The 22,475-nt window shown below is 41.6% G+C and overlaps 1 protein-coding gene across 2 annotated transcripts; it reads right to left on the bottom strand.

Annotated features, from left to right (window-relative positions):
* Nucleotides 1–2,976: 2,976 nt before the first annotated feature.
* On the bottom strand, nucleotides 2,977–22,247 carry SLC16A8 (solute carrier family 16 member 8). 2 transcript variants are annotated; one of them, XM_067469199.1, is made up of 6 exons: nucleotides 21,825–22,247; nucleotides 15,339–15,415; nucleotides 13,441–13,741; nucleotides 10,818–10,961; nucleotides 7,401–8,270; nucleotides 2,977–5,039 (listed from the first exon to the last, which is right to left on the bottom strand). In XM_067469199.1, the coding sequence occupies exons 3-6, from the start codon at nucleotides 13,667–13,669 to the stop codon at nucleotides 4,651–4,653; spliced, it is 1,632 nt and encodes a 543-aa protein (XP_067325300.1). In that variant the 5' UTR covers nucleotides 13,670–13,741; nucleotides 15,339–15,415; nucleotides 21,825–22,247; the 3' UTR covers nucleotides 2,977–4,650. The 2 variants fall into 2 exon arrangements, with proteins under 2 accessions (XP_067325300.1, XP_060633013.1); XM_060777030.2 differs by lacking the exon at nucleotides 15,339–15,415.
* Nucleotides 22,248–22,475: the final 228 nt, after the last annotated feature.

Raw genomic sequence — 22,475 nt, 5'->3', positions numbered from 1 at the left:
AACAGATGTTTAATTATTCATGAACACTACATGGATTTTTAAAAGGTTATCCTAAATGTTTTCTGAATACAATATGTGCTCATAGCTGTTTTGATGGGTGGCAAGGTTCAATTTCCTTCCCAGGGTTCCTTCCGGGCACTCCATAGGCTTCCAAAATGTGGTTTTTAATAATAATAATAATAATAATAATAATAATAATAATAATAATAAGATGTGACTGATATCTTCTGTTCTTGAAAATGGGTGGGCTTTTAAAAATGATCAACCTTGTGAGCTATCTAAAAGGTGAATTGTCCCTTCTGAAAACTTCCAGAACAGGCCATTCACATCAGAAAAATGAGCAATCTGAAGAAGGTGGGGAGTCAAAAAATATTATTGGGGTGCCACATGCTAAGCCCATCCCACAGTCTGCATCTTTCCCCTGTTTCCCTCATAAAGAATGCTAACAGGAATGGTTCCAGTTAGCAAGGACTGTAGCTGTAATGTCCTCCCATTGCTTGTTGCTATCCATGGTTTCACATAGATTTTCTGAGGCTGCTTTCTTTATGCAGCTGTTGGGCTGTATGAAAGTGATCTTTGTGCGCAATGTGTCTAGTGGTAAGCTTTACAAAATATGCAAGGCTATGTGCGGGCACACAGAGTTTGCTCTGTCGTCAACCTCCCATCTGCATTATCACAGGCATAGTAAATCTGCAGGCTTTTCTTGGCTTCAGGGAGTAGAATATTGGAGAAACTAAACATGCAGATCGTATCTTGCAAGTGCTAATTACAGTCATCACTCATTAGATTGTAGTTGCATTGCCTTTGGCAGGTTGCTAGGGAAACAGTTGCAGATAATTTCTTTGTCTTCTTCAAAGACAATATGCCTCAAAATTCAATCCAGTATATTGCATTAAATTGCTAGAGGGTGAGCAAATTGGTCTCATGATGGCTGCAATGCTGTGTCTGCTTAGAAGACAGCTGGGTGGGCTCAAGCCATTCATTCTGTTTCCTCAGTGCTCGTATATACCAAACCCTTCATCCTCATTTATAAGTCTGATGAGGATGACTAGAGGACCAGTTCTGTACCTATAAGGTGGTCTACCTGCTGTCAGCTTAAGGGAGACAATATGGATCTTTTAAAGAGGTGTACCACACAAGGACATTAGAACAAGATGATGAAGAGTTGTTGAATGGGCAATCCTATGTGGATGCAAGTGCTGCCTTCAGAAGAACTGTTTTGGTCACCACCAGACATGTCCCTATCCACCTTCATCATGGATAAGAGATTGTAAGACCTGTAGTCAGCGAAATCTGTTGAAAAGAAATGCTCATCAATCTTGTGCTGCAAGTGTTTGCCTTCCCCAATTCTTCAAATATTTGATAGTGTTTGTATATTAGAACATAGTTTTCTCTCTTGTCTATACAAACAAGACAAGTCTATACTATTTTGTGCATTCTCTATCCCTATTTGTACTTTTCACATTCCGTAATAGCTACAGTTGGAATTAGATGATCCATTACATATGATGATGATGATGATGATGATGAATTCATTGTATATCAACTTCCTAACTCTGTTGCATGTAAAGGTTAGATTTTTAACAAAACATAACAATGAATTGGAAAGCTAAGTTATTGTGGGATACATTTGAATTATCACAAAAATAATACGACAGGGCTGTATGACTTATTCCCAATTCAAAATGCTTGCGGAAAAACTGATTTTGTGATGTCCCAGACATTGTGAAGTAACGTCCCATCTCGTGTAGCCTCTGTAAAACATATTAATTGTCTGATCCCTCTGTGATGTAACACAGTTCCTTTAAGGTGTTGTTCTGGGGCATTTTAGGTCAAGTTCTTGAACCAGGCGGAAGGAAGGGCTTTGACATGGGCTGTTTACTGGAGACCTGGCTGTAAAGCAGATTAAGTGTGATTTAGGCATGCCCAAGAAGGTAACTTTCATCCAGAAATCCATCTTTAACGACCTGGGAAGCCTTTAGCCTAATTTTCTTGTTGTTCAAGAAAAAAACCTTTTATTTCAGCCTCTTGCCTGCTGCTTGTTCTTTGGCGCAAACATTCTTTCCTTTACGTAAAGGGGGGTGGGAAATCTATCTTGTGTTAAATTACTGGGAATGTATTGTTCCCCATGATTGTGGTGTGTCTTCCTGGGAGATTGCAGACACTCTATGAAAATGTACCCTTTCAGATGCTGGACTGTTTCCATCAGCCTTGTCCAGCATCAACAGTTACGAAGAACTGTTACGAAGAATAAAGAGGAGGCAATAGAGTAACAGCTGCCAGGCCACATTGGCCCACCTCTGTTGTAAGGGTGCAATTTGGTGCAATTACCACAAAGTGACAAATTTATTTGAAACACAGATAACTGGTTTAATAATTGGATGCCATTAGATGGTGTCAAACTACAGCAGTTTGAAGGACAAATATTCTCACAAAAGTAACATACTGTATCTTGAATTAACAGGGTAACAGTTTAGGAGGTAGTCAGGTTTCCACTTGCTTTTGTCATTGGTGCACTTTTTTCATCTTCTCATCTAATTACTTTTAGTCATTTCAAAGGTTCAGAATTATTGCATACTGGACATACTCATGTTGCATCTGCTATATTTATAGTAAACCTGGCTTTTCAAAGTTTTTGAGATTTGATTACCAGCTCTTTATATTTCTAGGCTACCCATGAATAAAGTAAAAATGACACAAATTTGACATGGTAAAGAAAACCAATCGACCCATGTGACTCAACTGGATTGTTTCAAATTACTTGACCATTGATAAACCTGCCTAGATAATCTAAAATCAGTGCAAATAGAACCATTGTTCAATGGCAGTGAAATACCAGCTATTATACAACAAGGTCTGCTCTTGCTTTTAGACGATCATTACCAAACTCTTCACTTCCATGTACGACATGCATAGATGTGGCTGAATCTTTGATAGAAACGTATGTTCTTTTGGACATGTCCACAATACAAAAGATTAGGTAAAGCAATTGTTTTTATTGACTTATTACAAGCATTCACATTTCAAAAGGATTAGAATGGAAGCTAAAGTGAATCCTGGTATAAAAAACAGGTTCTGTTAACAGCAAAAAACAAAACAAAAACCCTGACTTCTCTTCAAGAAGCACGTTGCTCATTAATGTGAAGTATTTCTGTCTCTCTTGAAATGCATTAGTTATATAAGTTCTTAGAACTCCCTGGTTGTATAAGCCATAAACAATAGGTTTAGGCATTAATGGCATCAAAAATGGCAGAAGATGTTATAAGATGCTCTATCAAAGCCCATCTAATCCACGATTCTGGCTGTGGTACTGTTGGTTGGTGTAAACTATGCCATCGTAAAAGGTGGGGTAAATGGTAGTAGGCACTGCAAGGAAGAGTGTGGGAAGTATAAGAGTGGCAGTGAAAGTCATTTCTTTCATCAGAGAAAAGTACACTGCCAGATCCCAAAATTTATCTGGCAATGGAAACAGCTCTTTCTGGGTTGTTGTGAGTTTTCCGAGCTGTATGGCCATGTTCCAGAAGCATTCTCTCCTGACATTTCACTTGCATCTATGGCAGCCATCCTCAGAGGTTGTGAGATCTGCTGGAAACTAGGAAAATGGGGTTTTTATAGCTGTGGAATGTCCAGGGTGGGAGAAAAAACTCTTATCTCTTTGAGGTAGGTGTGAATGTTGCAATTGGCCACCTTGATTAGCATTTAATGGCCTAGCAGTTTCAAGGTCTTTGCTTCTTACTGGCTTCTTTCAGACCTCACAACATTTGAGGATGCCTGCCATAGATACAGTCAAACATCAGAAGAGAATGTTTCTGGAAAGTGGCCATACAGCCCGGAAAACTCACAATAACCCAGTGATTTCGGCCATGAAAGCCTTTGACAATACAGCTCTCTTTGCTTTCTTCCCTCCACAATCAGACAGCATTCCAAACAGTGCCATACATCAGTGTAACAGGCATTGCACTCATATAAATCACTAACAGGATTCCAATCCATTCACATAGTGGCCATATCCAGCTCCTGTCTTGGTATATGGTCAGATCAACATTCCAGTCACCAAGAACCAATCTACAGAAGGAATACTCCCTTACTCATAGAGATGTGTCCAGCGGTAGGCATCACCTTATCACAAACGATCTCTAACAAGCTTTGGCACTCCACTATTCTTTCCAAGTATATCATATTGCTTTCTTTTCTTCTGGTATTTGGCACATTAAAAGAATTATATCCTATACTTTCTCAGGTAAGGAGCAACATCTTACTTAAGCATTGTAATTATTACACTGTTTCCTCCTTTCCTGGGCTCTGGGTTTGTAGATGAAATTTTAAAAATATATGTATCAAATAGATCAACATTATCAGCCTGGTCACTAAGCGGCTCTAATTCTCAGGTTTGTCAAGGTAGTCCATGCATTGCAGGAAAATATATGAATTCCATAGAACATTCAAGGGAACAACATGGCTTGCTTTCCTCAGGGAACTCTGTTCATGGGGCCATCCCATTGTATAAAAAACACTATTCTCAGGCTACTATTATTCTCTCCTCCCACCATCCAAACTTGTCAGCTTTCCCTATATACTTTTGCTTCAGCCAGACTAGGTCCCGTGCATTGTTAATACTGTCTTTGTTGATTGAATTCAACCTCCATATAGTTAAAAACTGTTTCTTTCAACTGTGTGAACCACATTGCCTCCTCCTGGTGCCAAAACTTCACCCTCCCCATCTGGCTGCCCAGCTCCGTCGACATGCCTGTTCTCTGCAATGTGATTCACAACATCACCCCCAGCGTTGTTGATGCTGTGTGAGAGGTGGGGATGGTCACCAGGATGGTCCTCGCCTTCCTGTATGTCAGATTCGGCTTCCTCTGTTTCGCTCCCACCACCACCTCCAGGAGGATTCTCCTCTGGTTGAGAAGTCTTCTTTTTCCCCCTTCTCAGGCAGCAATAGGAAGCAATGGCCAGGAAGAGAGCTGACAACACAACCTCTGAGCCAGCCAAGTAGAAGATAACCTCATACCTCTTAAGTGCATCCACCAATCGCCCTGGGGTGAAACAAAAAAAAGAAAAAAAAAGAATTAGCAGCATCGTGCATTGTAGTATTCTTCCATGTAGTTACTCTATTAAAACACTTGTCAAGGACTTGAAGTTTTAGAAAGAGAGGCCCATTATTGGTATCCATATTTAATCAATTAATCACACCTATTTTTCTGTCTAAATGCTGAAAGCAACAGAAGCTACAGGCCAATGGGAACACCTGGCAAGGGGAAGAGGATAAACATGTTGGATAACATCCTGTTGAGCAGTTATGAATACATAAGCTGAACATATACATTCATAATTGATTAGTGGTCATGTTTATAAGCACACCACGATTACCAGGATCACAAATTGCTGTTCTGTGCTCTCAAGTCATTTTCAACTTATGGCAATTCTAAGGTCAACCTGTCAGAGGCATACTGAGTGATGGAAGATTGTTATGCAGGCAATCGGGGTGCAGCAGAGCAACATGTCCAGTATTGTTCTGCCAGCATTCTCCAGTGTGACAAGGACTTGTGACAGGGCCCTGCATCTAATTGTTGCATTGAATATTGCTGGGTTGATATCTAAAATGGTTTTAGTAAAGGCCTTTAAGCTGCAGCTGTAATACTGCACCTGTTCACAATGGATCTCTCTGTGTGTATGTGTGGTCTTCAAGTTGCCTGTTAACTTTATAGAAATCCCATTAATTTCCCAAGGTTTTCTCAACCTGGGATCCACAGATGTTTTTGGCCTTCAACTCTCAGAAATCCTAACAGCTGGTAAACTGACAGGGATTTCTGAGATAAGATAAGGAAACTTAGATAAGGAAACTCAGAGGTAGGTTGTCAAGTTCCTTCCTATGAAGTATAGCTTTGAGAACTTGTTTGTTGTTGTTGTTGTTGTTGGCAGCCTCCCATCCAAATACTAACCAAAGCTGTGCTTCCAGGATCAGATGGTGCCTGGTCTGTTTAGGGTATTTAGTTCTCTACTATAAACAAACCTTCCTGAAAAGGTTCCCGAGTCTCAGCACTGTCGCAGAACACTTTCTAGATGAGTCTAGTCATTCACAAATAAGATGGGTAGACAAGAAATGTGTACTATTCTTGTTAAACTCCTTGTGTTTCCTCAAGAAACCTGCCCATGGATAAACTGGAGCTATAAACTGGAGATTCACAGCCATATAAAAAAATCATTCTTCCAGCATAATAGAAGCAATCATGACAGGTCAGGTTGAATAAAAACAGAGTAAAGGAATCATCAATATATATATATAGGTGTAGAGAAAACAGAAATAATAATATTTCAGCAGAAAAAATAGATGACCAAAACACTGCACTGGAAAAATGGCCATGTTATTGGGTTGTTGTAGGTTTTTCGGGCTGTATGGCTATGTTCTAGAAGCATTCTCTCCTGACGTTTCACCTGCATCTATGGCAGGCATCCTCAGAGATATGCATTTCATAAATGCAGACAAAATGTCAGGAGATAATGCTTCTAGAACATGGCCATGCAGTTCGAAAAATCTACAACAACCCAGTTATTCTGGCCATGAAATCCTTCAACAATTGCCATGTTATGTTAGAACTTGCAATCATGAGAAAGGACAAAGAAGAATATAATATAATATAGACCTTGGATTTCAGGACAACTGATTTGAATAAGTTCAGGGAATTGCTGGGAGGAATCATTTGGTTAGACATGCTAAGGGGGTGGGAGTGTGGGAAGTTCTTTAGGAATGAATTGCAAAAAAGGACCATCATCAACAAACACATGAAAGAAGACAAATGAGAAACACTGGAAAAATTAAGAAAAAGGAAAAAATAATATGTAAACAGAATGGAAAGACAAATCACCAAAGAAGGGTACAGATGTGTAACTCAAGTTTGTAGGAATAGTATATGGAAAGCTAAAGCTCAAAATCAGCTCAGACTGGTTGAGGAAGAAAATAGCAATACTTTTTCCTACATGCATTTGAGGAAATAGAACAGATGACCAAAGGGATAGATACAAAATGCTAACCAATCACAATGAAAAGACAGAATACCTATTCTGCTTTCATTCCCCCCCCCCCCCCCCCAAAAAAAAAAAAGCAGTAACAGAGCCCCTAGCAAGAGATCTTCCAACTATTTGATTCCGTGAGACTATGGCACTATCAACTGAAGTATCATGATTTCTCACTGATATTGGATGGGCATGCTGCACATGCTCAAGAGTACACTCTTCTTCCTGGTCATATCCCTTTTCAGTGATGATGATTATTACTATTACTATTTGTTTTCAAGGGTGAACTGTGGTATGCAAAATTAAGCCCCGATAAACAATACCTCATCCTGAGCCCTGTGAAAGGGAATGATGTTTCCAGGCTACAAATATCCTAGGCTTACCTGCAGAGGGTGGCCCAATAAGCACAGCGATGGCTTCGATTAGCAAGACAAGCCCAATGGCACTGGAGAACTTCTGTGAGCCAACGATGGCCATGAGCACCTCAAACTGCAGGGCCCCCACCATGCCGTAGGAGATGCCAAAGAAGATGCAGAAGAGGACAAGAGATGTGTAAGTGCTGGCCTTGGCACTGATGATATCGGTCAGGCCATTGAAGAGCATGGCAAAGCTGAACAGGTAGATGACATGAGGCCGTACCCACTTTAGTCCAGCAAGAACCCCACAAGATGGACGGGCAAAGATATCGATGAAACCAATGATGGACAACAGAAAAGCAGCCTCTTTGTCAGGCACTCCTGTGTCTTTGGCATAGTTGACCAGCAATATGGTGGGCACAAAGAGACCCAAGACCATGATGAACATGGCAATCGTATAGATGACAAACCCTCGGTTTTTGAAGATTGAAAAATCTAACAACTTTTTGCCTTTCTTGGGCTTCTTCTTCTTCTTGGCTTTCTTGGCTTTCTTAGTGTTGTCCGTGGTGTTGATGGCCTCGTCTGCCCTTTCTCCCATTGGCAGCATCTCTTTGGCCTCATATTTGTCCTGGGCCTTTTCTCTTGTCGTCTTCATACTCATCTCCAGGGGTCTCATCACTGCCCCACAGGTGCAGCAGTTGAGCAGGAGGCCTCCCATGATGAGGAATCCGCCTCGCCAGCCAAACTTCTCCAACAAAACCTGCCCCAGTGGAGAGAGAGCTGACAGGAAGACTGGGCTCCCAGCTGCAGCAAGCCCATTCGCCAAAGGTCTCCGCTTATCAAAGTAGGACCCCAGCATGATCAGGGAAGGCTGAAAGTTGAGAGCCATGCCTAAACCTGCAGAAAGCAAGAGGAATTATAAATTACCAGTAAATTAATCTTGGAGATTCAGATTGTCTGGGGAGGCCCTGCTCTCGGTCTCACCTCCTTCGCAAGTGCGACTGGTGGGGACGAGAGACAGGGACTTCTCAGTGGTGACCCCTCATCTATGGAACTCCCTCCCCAATGAAATTAGATCAGTGGCCTCCCTCTTGGCCTTCAGGGAAAAAAGTGAAAACATGGCTGTGGGACCAAGCATTTGAGCAGTAAGCAATACAAGGAATGAACAGGGATTATGTACAATTTGATATTAGATTGGCCTTGGACTATGTTTTTGAATTAATTGATTTTAATGTTTACATTAATATGTTTTTAACTCCACGTTTTAATATCTAAACGTAATTACGTTTTATGATTTAATTGATAGTTATATGTTAATGTTTTATGGTAGGTTTCATATGTTTCTGAGGCATTATATTTTTCTGTGAATATGTTGGAAACCACTTTGAGTCCCCCCTGGGGTGAGAAAAATGATATACAAATGAAGTAAAGAAATAAATAAATGATAACCTGAATCAATTTCTGAATTTCAGCCAGAGGGGGACTAATACATCAATGAGAAGTTTACAATAGTTAACATTTCTGTAAGTTCCGTTGATTCAATTCATCTACTCGATTTGGGACTAAATAAGATTTAAAGCTTAAATTTTGAGCCACTGATCTCAAGAGATAGAAACGTCTCAAGAGTGTGATAGAGGAGAGGTTCCCAAACTGTGTTCTGCAGAACCCTAGGATTCCACAAATGCATTGTAGGGTTCCATGAAAAATCTTTAAAACCTTTGTTTAAATCTTTTTTTAAATTCCATGCCAAAGTACAAAGATGGTGTTGAAATTCAATGTACAGTAGAGTCTCGCTTATCTGACTTTCACTTATCCAACATTTCGTCTTATCTGACGCTCTTATCCGATGTCCTCCTTTTCCTCCAGCATTTCCCCTTCAATTAAAGGAGCACTCCCCAAATTTCTCTCCATTCCCAAAAAGTGAAAAAGGCAAGACAAAGAGGAGGGGGGGGGAGGGAAGAAGAGGGGGGGGAGAGGCAGGACCGGAAGAGGCAGCATCGTCCTTCCTTCCCTCTGTGATTCTCATGCTCCTCTTCCACATCTGGGCACTTCTTGCTTGGCTGAGGCGTTGTCTTGCCTTAACCCTTTGAGTCCCTGTTGTTAGTATTCTAGGTGTCTAGCACCGCTTTGCACAGGTAACAGTAGGATACTCTGTATTATCTGACATTTTTGTTTAGCCGATGTTCTGCCAGTCCGTTTATGTTGGATAAGTGAGACTTTACTGTACCTCTGTCGTAAGAACAAAATTTGATCAGTATTTTATAGAGCTGATAGATATATAGCTGTCAGTAGCCAGAGTAAACTGGATGCCACCCCAAATTTGTGTATTCAGCTGTTGGACATAAAATTCAATTTCAAAACTAGGTTACGTACAAAAATGAAACAATTTTATTCATCACTGTGTGAATTCAGTGTGAATCCAATACTTTTCCTGTTCCAAAATAAAGTTTTGTGGTTATATCCAATATTTTCTTGTACCAAAATAAAGGTTTGTGGTTATATTTTAAATGTTTTCCCTTTATCTCCAAACCTACATTATACAAAACCCTTGGGCAATAGGAGTAGATGAAAGAAGAAAAAACTTTCTGGATTCACAGTGCTTTGGAACAGAGTTAGGGTTCCATGGGAAAATCAGAAACAGAGTTAGGGTTCTGCAAGAGGAAAGTCTTCTGAAGGATTCCATGACCAAAGAAGTTTGGGAACCATTGCAATGGAGGTATCTGTCCTACAATCCCAGAAATATGTGACCCTATCCGTGCATTATACTTTTCTGTTATTAAAAGATATTTTTAAGTGAAATGTTATCTCTCTACAATTAGTAGGAGCATGCAATGCTTGTGTTTCACTCAATGACAGAATGTGCCATGCAAATGTAAAATATACTTTCTAGACTAAATTATCAATACTATCAATACATGCACAAATAGTACAAGAAAGGATACTAGGCATCTTTGTATAATGGGTATGAAAATATTGTAGAGTCAAGCCCTCCACATTTGTGGATTTACCTTTTGTGGATTTTGTTACTTACAGGGTTGATTAATATGTTCTCTCTAGAATTCTCTGGGTCCTTCAGCATGACTCCATGGTCAACTTCCACTGAAAGTGACCATAGAATTTTGGAGAAGGTCTTTAGAATTCCTAAAGATGTATCTAAGTGTGTCATATGTACCTGTTTTGGATGGGGCCTAGGGAGCTATCCTGAGCCCTATCCAATCCTCTCCCAGCAGCAAGGCTTCAGAACATCCCAGGGTTTGAGAAGACATAGAACTCCGTGGCATTGTACTCTGCTTGCTCAAGATAAGATCTCTGTCATCAAGTTCTTCCACTCTCCTTGCAATCTCTCTCCAATTTCTGTCAGTTCTATGTTCCACCTCCCACTCGCAGATGCATGCTTATTTTAGAGGTGTATTGTTTCTCTTCCCACTTTGCAAGAACACTCACCTGTCAACACACCAGCTGTCAGGTACAGTTCAATAATGTTTGTGGTGAATGAAGCTAAAATCATTCCAGACGAAGCCAAGAGGCCTCCAACGAGCATCACAGGACGACATCCAAACTGGTTCACCATAATACTGCTCACAGGTCCTGAAGAGAATCCAAGAAATCAAAAAGGGACAAAGACTAGAACGAAATAAAAGGAATCGACAGCTGAAGTAAAGTAAAATTTACTGCATATGCAGCAGAACATATGTAGTCTCTATGCAAATGATGCCCAACTCTACTACTACCGTATATTCCGGCATATAAGACGACTGGGCATATAAGACGACCCCCAACTTTTCCAGCTAAAATATAGAGTTAAGACGACTCCCATGAATAAGACTACACCTGCGTATAAGACGACCCCTGACTTTTGAGAAGATTTTCTTGGGTTAAAAAGTAGTCTTATACGCCAGAATATACTGTATTTTCCATTTAATTCCAAAGAAGTTCCTTGGATACTAGACCAGTGTCAGGCCGCTGTGACAGTCTGGATGGTGGCAAATGAGCTGGAGATTAATCCTGACAAGACAGAAGTCCTCCAGGTCAATCGCAGGCCAGATCGAGGTATAGGGTGGCAACCTGTGCTCGACGGGATTGCACTCCCCGTGAAGACACAGGTCCACAGTTTGGGGGTCCTTCTAGACTCAGCACTAACACTTGATGCTCAGGTGTCGGCGGTGGCTGGGGAGGGCCTTTGCACATTTAAAGCTCGTTCGCCAGCTGCGACCGTACCTCGTGAAGTCTGACTTGGCCACAGTGGTCTATGCCTTAGTTACCTCTATACTGGATTATTACAATGTACTCTATGTAGGGCTGCCCTTGAAGATGGCTCAGAAACTTCAATTGGTCCAACAATCGGTAGCCAGACTACTAATTGGAGTGAATTACAGGAAGCGGTTAACCCCCGTTTAAGGAGCTTCATTGGCTGCCGCTTATTTTCCAGTCTCAATTTTTACACTACAACCAGCAGTTAATTTAAAAAGTACTTTTTTCTAGTCTCTAGTTCATTCTGACTAGTATTGTCCAAAGATCTCAAGAATTAACCAAAGTAGACCTGAGCTTTACGATTGAACCATGATAAGAGCCATTCTTCTTCCTCATTTGTGTGTAGGCTTTAGATCAGTGGTTACAAATCCATGGTTTGTGGACCACCACCCAAGAACGAATATGATCCGCAGCCTCACCATTACTACACCGTTGCCATGAATCCACAGAGCAATGAGAGCGACTGGTCTTGCAAAACCCTCTTATGTCTAGATGTCCGGAGGGGAGAGGCTGACTACCCATGAAAGATTACTACTACCACATCAGTTCTAGATTATTAAATATGGTTTTCTGTGGGTGAGCAGATAGTGACTACTGGATGGTATATGTTCTGTATCAGAACATATACCATCCAGTATATGCTGATGTAGTCTATCCAATGTGATTTTCTGAATCAGCATCCCAAATAACCAAACTGAATCTAAAGGTGACCAAAACCTGATTCGTAACCCTTTTGGTACTAATGTTGGAGAGTAGTCCCTGGTCAAGTGGTCCCTGGTCAAAAAAGGTTGGGAACCACTGCTTTAGGTAGAAGGAACACTCTTGCTTAGCAATATATAAGAATTGGAAGATAGCTTTGTTTGCTTAATACCAAGGATCCCTTCCCCAAAATGTTAGAAGTGATGTCTGATGCTGTGCTTACTTGTAGAGATGGAAGCAATGGATAATAGAAACACATTCTAACAAGCTTTGGGTGAGATCTTCTCATCCTGACACCCTCCTCGTGTATTATATTGTAATTCCCATTTTTCCTGAGCAGAATGGCCAATGATTATGGAAACTGCGGTCCAACACCTCAGAAAAAAATGCTGGGGTAGCCAATCAGAACTCATGAAACGACTTGCTTCTAATACTCTTATCTTGGATGGAAATATATTTTTGGAAATTTTGGAATTAAAGAAATCCAGAATGGAAAAAAAGGCATGGAGAAGGGAATGACACGGACCTAGGGTCCTTTTTCACACTCCACCGTTCTAATACTTTGATACCACTTTAACTGCTCTTGTTACATCTTATGGAATTCTCCATATAGCAGCCATAATTATTAAAGTGATATAAGATATAAGTTTTCCCCTGACATTAAGTCCAGTCATGTCCGACTCTGGGGGTTGATGATCATCTCCATTTCTAAGCCAAAGAGCCGGTGTTGTCCGTAGACACTTCCAAGGTCATGTGGCCAGCATGACTGCATGGAGTGCTGTTACCTTCCCCTATTGATCTACTCACATTTGCATGTTTTTGAGATGCTAGGTTGGCAGAAGCTGGGGCTAACAGCAGGAGCTCACGCCACTCCCCAGATTCGAACTTGTGACTTTTCGGTCAGCAAGTTCAGCAGCTTTAACCCACTGCACCACTGGGGGCTCCTAAAGTGATATCAGTACAATATGTGATCTTCAGAATGAGCAATATGTGATCCAACTGCTCTACTATTGCAATGTACCAATTGCTATTAAGTGTAGTTTAAAAAATACCTGTCTATATTTTTATAAGCCCAAACAATATAGTGCTTTTTTGGATGGAATTGTAGCCTCCTCACCTGTTCCATACAGCATAGCTAGCATGATCGATGAGATCCAAGCTGTGTCACTGTAGCCAACATGGAAGTCATGCATCAGTTCCTTGAAGTAAATGCTCACTGCCTTTGGAAAGGCGTAGGAGAAGCCAGTGATGACGAAGCAACCTAGCAGCACAACCCAGCCCCAGCCACCATCTGGAGGCTTCACTCTTTCAGGCATCTGTCCATCCTCAGCATCACCTCTCCCCATTGCCTAAATCAAGTGGGAAACCAGCAAATAAACCAGGCCAGGCGTGGGCAGCAGCAGCAGGGGAGTGAAGTGCTGGAGAAACAGAAAATCAGACAGGAAAGATCAGACAAAGTATCTTCTGAAACTTGTAGCCTTTCAAAATACCTTTAGACACAAATTCACCAAACCTCTTTTTTCCTAAGTTTTATCACTTCATTTATTTTTGCATGCTCTTCTTTCTCTATTTAAATAATGATGGGTTCAGTTATAGTACTATAGTTCTGGGCTGGCTTTAGCACTGCAGGTTAATCACCAGCTGCAGATGCAGTAAATCTTGCCAACCGAAAGATTGACAGTTTGAAGCCGGGTCAGGGTGAGCTCCTAACCTTTAGCCCAGCTCCCCACTAGATGAATAGGAACCACATTAAGCAGGGAAGTATTTATCACGCAAGTCTGCTATCGCATCACAATTGCCTTAGTTTAATTACAGAAGTATCCCAGTTTTGCCTCAAACTTCGTCACACTTACTCCACATGAGGGGTTTAGCACTATTTTGGTGATCCATGACCATGTGATCAAATTTCCATCCCACCACTTTCTTCCTCGTGAGAACAATCCCCAGCGAGGAAAGACTCTCTTTGGAGAGTAGGGCACCCCTCTAAAAAGGAAATGGGAAGACTTCCTTGTGAAGAAGGACTATTATTGCTTCTCTGGCAGGAGTGGAGCTGGATGCATCCCCTGAACACCATCAATAATACTGATTTTATTGTCTTTAATGAATGTGCTATTTACTGTTTTGTTATTAAACTGATTTGTTATTGGCATAGAATTGCTGCCAAATGTAAGCTGTCCTGAGTCCTCCTTGGGGGGGGGTTGAGAAGGAACGGGGTAGAAAAACCGGAAATAAATAAATAGATAATCAATAAAGGAATTGAGGGACTTCACAGTAGGGAGGGAGGGAAAGTTGGCCTTGTGGTGATGCCATAAAATCAACCTACTCACATCATATGACTGCATCAAAGTGCAACTGCAGAGGGAGGAGCCTTTCACACAGAAATCCACTGTAGAAAGTTAGTACATTTGAGATTTATTGACAGTTTACCCATGAATTAAAAGGGGTGCTCCCAGAATGGGTGGGATACAAATCAGCTACAAGACGGATTGGGCATCACAGACTGGGCATCGTGCGGTGAGGAATAACAAAAGACACCATAATCCTGTGGATATGCCACTTCACCAGCCTCGTGTGATAAAGTCCTTAGAATCTATACTCTATGAATAAGGTATTGAGAATGCACCGGTGCTTCACCAAACTACAGAATTCAGGATCCCATAGTGTGTTGCCATGGCAGTTAAAGTGGAATCAAAGGACTTTAACTAAGCTACATGAAAGGCTTATATCTGAAGGCAAACACAAAACTTGTCAGCAATGCTAATCAGCTTTGTGAAGGGGGAATTCTGGCACTATTCCATTAATTATTATTTTTGCCCATTTAATTTACTGTTATATTTACATACCTCACTTCATTCACTCAGATAGATAGATAGATAGATAGATAGATAGATAGATAGATAGTGATAGGTAAACCATGGAATATGTAAACCATGAAGCAACTAACAAGTAAAACTAGAAATACAAAATAGAAAAGTATACCACTGAAATTCTAAATTCTAGCAAAATTCCACATACCATTGTCTGTTCAACAAAAAGCAACATCTCCTCAGGCACCATCAAAGGGATCCAAAGGCTTGCATGAAGAAGTGGGTCTGAAGTAGCCAATGACACTGAGTTACTGAAGACAGTAGGTGTGTCTCCAAAGACAGCGAAAATCATTTGTGGGTATCACAACTGAGACAGTCCTTACTAAGGTCACTCATTGATCATAAGCAAGACTGACAAAATAGGGCCTCTAGGAAAGATCTCGGAGATCAGGCAAGTACATACTGGGAGAAACTTTCACACAAGTTGACTCCAAGTGATTTAAAGACCAACAAGGACAGTAACACCCAATGAAGAGACAAAGAGAAGAGACAAAGTCTCAGAGTGTTGAAAAAAAGTTTTGTTTTCCCACTTAGTCCAATGCATTTTGACCCAGTAATATTAATGGCATTCTCCAGAGGCTGAAAGTACAAGGGGGAAAGGCAAAAAAAAGCCTGTTTTGAATGGATTCAATTAATGCAATCCAAGACTGTCTGGAATTAAGAAACCACCATCTTCTCTTGCTCAAAAATAGATTTTGTCTGTCTATTACCCAAGACAATAAGCTTGAAAGTTGTTCATCTCAGTTGGCAAACATCCTCCAAGACCTTGAATAGCCTGGCTTAATGTAAGACTTGGCACACACAGGATGTGGTAGTTCCCTAAGATCACCTCCATCAGTTCAGGTAAGGAGACAATTAAGCATCAGGGTTGACAACATGCCAACAGAATCTCAATCTTGTCTCAAGTGAAATGCAAAGATACAGAATGGGGGACGCTTGGCTCGACAGCAGTACGTGTGAAAAAAATCTTGGAGTCCTTGTGGACAACAAGTTAAACATGAACCAACAATGTCATGCGATGGCTAAAAAAGCCAATGGGATTTTGGCCTGCATAAATAGGAGTTTAGTGTCTAGAGCAGGGGTTCTCAAACTAAGGCCCGGGGGCTGAATACGACCCTCCAAGGTCATTTACCCAGCCCCCACTCAGGGTCAACTTAAGTCTGAAACTACTTGAAAGCACACAACAACAATAATCCTGTCACATCAGCCAAAAGCTGGCCCACACTTCCCATTGAAATACTAATAAGTTTATATTTGTTAAAATTGTTATTCATTTTAATTATTGTATTGTTTTTAAGTGTCTTTTGCACTACAAGTAAGATGTGTGCAGTGTGCATAGGAATTCATTCACGTTTTCTTCAAATTATAATCTGGCCCTCCAACAGTTTGAGGGACTATGACCTGGCCCTCTATTTAAAAAGTTTGAGAATCCCTGGTCTAGATCCAGGGAAGACATGCAACCCCTCTATTCTGCCTTGGTTCGACCACACCTGAAATCACACTATGTCCAATTCTGGGCACCACAACTGAAGGGAGATATTGACAAGCTGGAATGTGTGCAAAGGAGGACAACTAAAATGATTAAAGGTCTGGAGAACAAGCCCTATGGGGAGCGACTTAAGGAGCTGGGTATGTTTAGTCTTCAGAAGAGAAGGCTGAGAGGAGACATGAGGGACATGTATCAAGATGTGAGAGGAAATCATAAGGAGGAGGGAACAAGCTTGTTTTCTGCTGCCCTGGAAACTAGGATGCGGAACAATGGCTTCAAACTACAGAAAATGAGATTCCACCTGAATATTAGGAAGAACTTCCTGACTGTGAGAGCTGTTCAGCAGTGGAACTCTCAGCCCCGGAGCATGGTGGAGGTCTCTTCTTTAGAGGGTTTTAAACAGAGGCTGGATGGCCATCTGTTGGGGATGCTTTGAATGCAATTTTCCTGCTTCTTGGCAGGGGATTGGACTGGATAGGCCACAAGGTCTCTACCAACTTCTATATGGCTGCCCTGGCTCTCCTTCCTTCCTTCCTTCCTTCCTTCCTTCCTTCCTTCCTTCCTTCCTTCCTTCCTTGTTGTTGTTAGTATTAAGGTATGGAAGGCAAGCAGTCTGAGTCAAAATAGGTCCAGATCTGAAATACTGAATTGGGCTCTGAACCTGGAGGCACTATGTCCAGATTTACCTATTTGTCTTTTTTAAATGCATTTCCTCCCCTTTTTTTCTGTCAATACATAATTGGCCACTCTATATCCTCTTTCATGACTAGGTAAAGGTTTTCCCCTGAAATTAAGTCCAGTCATGTCTGACTCTGGGGGTTGGTGCTCATCTTGATTTCTAAGCCGAAGAGCCAGCACTGTCCATAGACACCTCCAAGGTCATGTGGCCAGCATGGAACACTGTTACTTTCCCCCCGGAGTGGTACCCTATCTATTGATCTACTCACATTTGCATGTTTTCAAACTGCTAATTTGGCAGAAACTGGGGCTAACAGCGGGAGCTCACTCTGCTCCCCGGATTCGAACCTGCAACCTTTCGGTCATCAAGTTCAGCAACTCAGTACTTTAACCCACTGCGCCACTGGGAGCTTCCTGACTAGTCACTGAAAATACTAACCTTGAGACATTAAATGTGAAGTTAACATTTTTGTTTTGTGTATAGTATACAACTTTACATCTGCTTATGGTTGGATTGTATTTACCATTTTCTGCCTGCTCTGCGTATCTATTCTTCATTTCTTATTATCAGATTCCATCCACAATAACAGCTATTTGTAATATTCCAAGCCAGCAAATTCCATAAGCTGATTATCATGATGTTTTCTCTCCAAGAACTTTCACCTACAAGCTTTCAGACACAAGACAGTATTGTTTGCAAAACCACTACATATGTGCAAGTTTGTGTTTACTGAAGCATCAGAAAGCGAAGATGTCACTATCTCATATTTCGGAGTATTTCAAATTTCAGATTTCCAGATAAGAATTCTTAATTGCTTGAGTTCTTCTGGAACTTCGTACCAAGTCTTGCACAAATTATGTGTTTGCTTTTATTACTCTAGATCCCAGAATCCTCTACCCCTATTTGCCCTCTAAGCTTCGCTTTTAAAACTCCTGTTAATGGTCAAGCTTACGTATTTTGGTCTGTAAATTGGAAAAATAGAGGGAACATGACCTTGAACTATTTCTTTTTAAGACAATTGGTGGGATTTTTACTGGATGCTCCACCTGGGACTGCAATACAGAAATAATGGCTCATTTTTCAGACAAATGCATGCAGGGGCAAGAGCCCCAAATGCTGGAGAGAGGAAGGGAGCCTTGTACAGGTGCATGCCAGACGGATTACCCGTCTGCGTGCCAGCGCTGTGGCTAAGTACAGAGATACCGGCACAAACAAGAAATTGAGAGGGAGCGGTGCGGGTGTTTCAAGCCCTTAAGCTCTCCAGGAATGTCAACACAGGGTTTGCTTTTCCTGTCTTTCACCATGAGCCAGTCATGACCTTTTTGACACAGAGCACCTTAGCAATGGGCTGGTTATTATAGCATTAGTGGCAGGAAGTCATCGGGGCTATTCCTATGGATGTTTAGAGGCCCTAAAAATGCCAGCCACGGCTATAGTAATGTATTTATTTATTTATTTATTTATTTACTGTTTTTGTATACCACCTTTCTCAGCCAATTGGCGACTCAACATTTCCAACAAATCAGTATACATAAAACATAATAGATAAAAAATATTAAACAGTATAAGACATCACAAAAACCATAAAAGCAACATCATCAGAGTCTCATTATTCTCAAGCATTGTCCAATTCCATTGGCAGGTCATTCATTTTCCTATATTAGCTACTCTGTATTTGTAAACGCTTGCTCGAATAGCCACATTTTAACTTGCCTCCAAAACATCAAGAGGGAGGGAGCAGATCTGATTTCCCTAGGGAGGGTATTGCATAGCCAAGGGGCCACCACTGAGAAGGCCCTGCCTCTTGTCCCCGCCAAACGTGCTTGTGACGAAGGCGGGACCGACAGCAGGGCCTCCCCAGATGATCTTAAAGTCCTCAGTGGTTCATAAGGGGAGATACATTTGGACAGGTAAGTTGGGCCAGAACCGTTTAGGGCTTTATAGGCCAAAGCCAGCACTTTGAACTGGGCCCGGTAGCAAACTAGCAGCCAGTGGAGCTGGCGCAACAAGGGGGTTGTATGCTCCCTGAGTGCAGCTCCTGTTAACAACCTGGCTGCCGTTCGTTGGACTAGTTGAAGCTTCTGGACCGTCTTCAAAGGCAACCCCACGTAGAGAGCGTTGCAGTAGTCTATACGGGATGTAACTAGAGCGTGGACTACCATGGCCTATGTAGCTGCTTTGTGACGTTATGGTCCTGTGTAGTTAAAGCCTCTGCTGGACCAACCCTACCATTATGGAGAATGAAGTAGAAGATGTTGGTGACAGCAACAGGAGTAGCCAGCGGGGAAGCTATCCCATTGCCTTTACTGAGCTAAAGATGCATCTACACCAGGTATAGACAAACTTCGGCCCTCGAAGTGTTTTGGACTTCACCTCCAAAACAGCTGTTAGGAATTGTGGGAGTTGAAATCCAAAATGCCTGGAGGGCCAAGGTTTGCCCATGCTTGATCCACACTGTAGAATTAATGCAATTTGACAGCACTTAACTGATGTGGCTCAATGCTATGGATTCATGGGGGCTGTGGTTTTACCAAAGAGTGGTGGTGTATCACCAGACTACAGCTCCCATTATTCCATCACATTGAACCACAACAGTTAAAATAGTGACAAACAGTATTGATTCTACAGTGTAGATGCACGCTAAGATTCAGCCAGAAGTCCAATTAGCTTTATAGGTAGAACAGAGGAAAAGCACAACCATGGACCTCTTCAATACGGGGTCAAATAGCACCGTTTTGCCGCTTTTATTTGCAGCTTGGACAAGGCCTGCCAAGCACTATCAGACAATTCACAGCTGGCCACATCCACATTTCACCCAAAGTGGAGGAAACTGGGTTATCTGAGTCCACACTGCCATATAATCCAGCTCAATGTGGATTTTATACAGCTGTGTGGAAGGGGCCATAGTCACATCTAGAGCAAACTGATTAAATCAGTTTTTGAATGGTGAGTCAAAACATAGGTAAACTCAGAAGACTCAATAGTTAACAGTAGGATTTAGATGAGGCATGGGCAAACTTCGGCCCTCCCAATGTTTTGGCCTTCAACTCCCACAACTCCTAACATGGGAGTTCAAGTATAAAACACCTGGAGGGCTGAAGTTTGCCCATGCTTGGTTTAGATTAAACATTTACTTTAATAACATAGTAATGAATAAAGCCAAAAGATATATTGTTTTCCATTACTGTACTGTTTCTTATGTTCAATTATTGCAATAAGTAATGAAAACAAATAACTTTTTAAAAGTAATTTTACAAGTCTTCTTCTGGATAAATGGAGAATTCTATTCAGATCGATGAATCAATATGGCTGGTATGTAGACACACACACACACACACACCAATCCAGTTTTAGATCCAGTCACAAGAATCTAGAAAGTAAAAGAGCAATCAGACACTCAAACTCCAAATGAAGACTAAGGCTGGGTCTCATATAATCAAGGTTCAACATAGTTAATCTGCCGTCTGAAGCCGCAATATATGGCAGTGTAGATCCAGCCCATGTCATGAAACAGAGTACCTGGTTACTGGATTGCAATTTCAAATATCAGGTTCTCAACTCTTTGAATCTTTGGGCCCCACAAAAGAGAGCAGAGCTGGGCACATTCGGTCATTGGCACACCTTAGCTGCTGCAACAGGCGACTTCTTGTTGTGAGTCTTCAAGCCATTTCTGACTTACAATGATCTTAAAGTGAACCTGTCACCACAGCCAACACTCAAACCACCGTACCATGCTGGCTCTCAACAAGAGCAGTATTTAGCCTATCATAATACCAGACCTTGGAAAAGTTCTTTTTTTATTACACTCCTCAGTATCCCTCAATTATTGCATGCCCACAGCCATACTGGTTAAAGCAGTGGCTCTCAACTTTCCTAATGCCGCAACCCCTTAATACAGTTCCTCATGCTGTGGTGACCCCCAACCATAAAATCAGAATTCCCATGACCAACAGAAAATACTGGAAGGGTTTGGTGGGCACTGATCTTGAGTTTTGGAGTTATAGTTCATCTACATCCAAACAATGGATGTGGACTCAAACAATGTTGGATCTGGACCAAACTTGGCATGAATACTCAATATGCCCAAATGTGAATACTGGTGGAATTTGGGGAAGAGACTTGACATTTGGGAGTTGTAGTTGCTGGGATTTATAGTTCACCTACAGTCAAAGAGCATTCTGGATCTCACCAATGATAGAACTGGGCCAAACTTCCCACATAGAACCACCATGACCAACAAATAATACTGTGTCTTTGGTGATTCCTTTGACACCCCCTCACAACTCCCTTAGGGGTCCCGCCACCCCAAGTTGAGAAATGCTGGGTTAGAGGATCATGGTAGTTGCAGTCCCAAAACAGAACTTTTCCATACTTTTAGACCATTCAACATGCTTTATAGCTTATGAAAGTGCTACATTTAAATAATATTTGAACAACAAAATTGTACTCTGTATCATAATACATACCTCTGTCTTTGACTGTGCTTTTTGAGGTCTCCAAGCAGGGTTTCTCCTAGTGCTGGGGAGTGGGGGAGATAATTTGAAGAAGGAAAGAATGAAAACTTTTCAGGGCTTACTCCATGACAGGCATCCAAAGAGAAGCACCAGAAGAAGTCTTCCAATCTTTCGCATTCTTCTTTCTCAGCCAACAATCAAGGTCCTTCTCAACTTGGTCTCTCAAAGTTTCCTAAAGCAAGGAGCCGTGGTGACCTCCAAGGGAGCTTCCAGGGAGCCCCTACTGTACAGCCAAGCAGTCTGCTCCAAGTTCCAAGCTCTTTACAGTGTAGATGTGGGTCAGCAGCTGCTTATGTTTTAAAGTCGCTAAAGCATCCTGGTTTGCTGCTCTCCAAGAAAGAAACTACTTCTCTAGTTTTTAAGAAGCTTTCCTGGCCAATGAGAAAGGAACAGGACTTGCATGCCAGTAATCCTGCTTCTCCGTAGCAAGGAGTCGATGGGAAAAGGCCTGAGGAATAACTAAGCCCCCTTCTTCTCACCTCTTGGGGTTTCCCTACAGTTTTTGAGGACTGGAGCATGGGCCTTGCCCAGGACAACCTTATAAATGCAATAGTGATGCAGCTTTGGACAGGAGAACGTACTCCCAACGCAGGAAAAATTAAA

Source organism: Anolis sagrei, chromosome 5 (genome assembly GCF_037176765.1).
Source record: "Anolis sagrei isolate rAnoSag1 chromosome 5, rAnoSag1.mat, whole genome shotgun sequence".
Classification (NCBI taxonomy): Eukaryota; Metazoa; Chordata; class Lepidosauria; order Squamata; family Dactyloidae; genus Anolis; species Anolis sagrei.
Note: the sequence above shows the minus strand (reverse complement) of the source record. Positions and strands in the feature narration are given on the sequence as shown.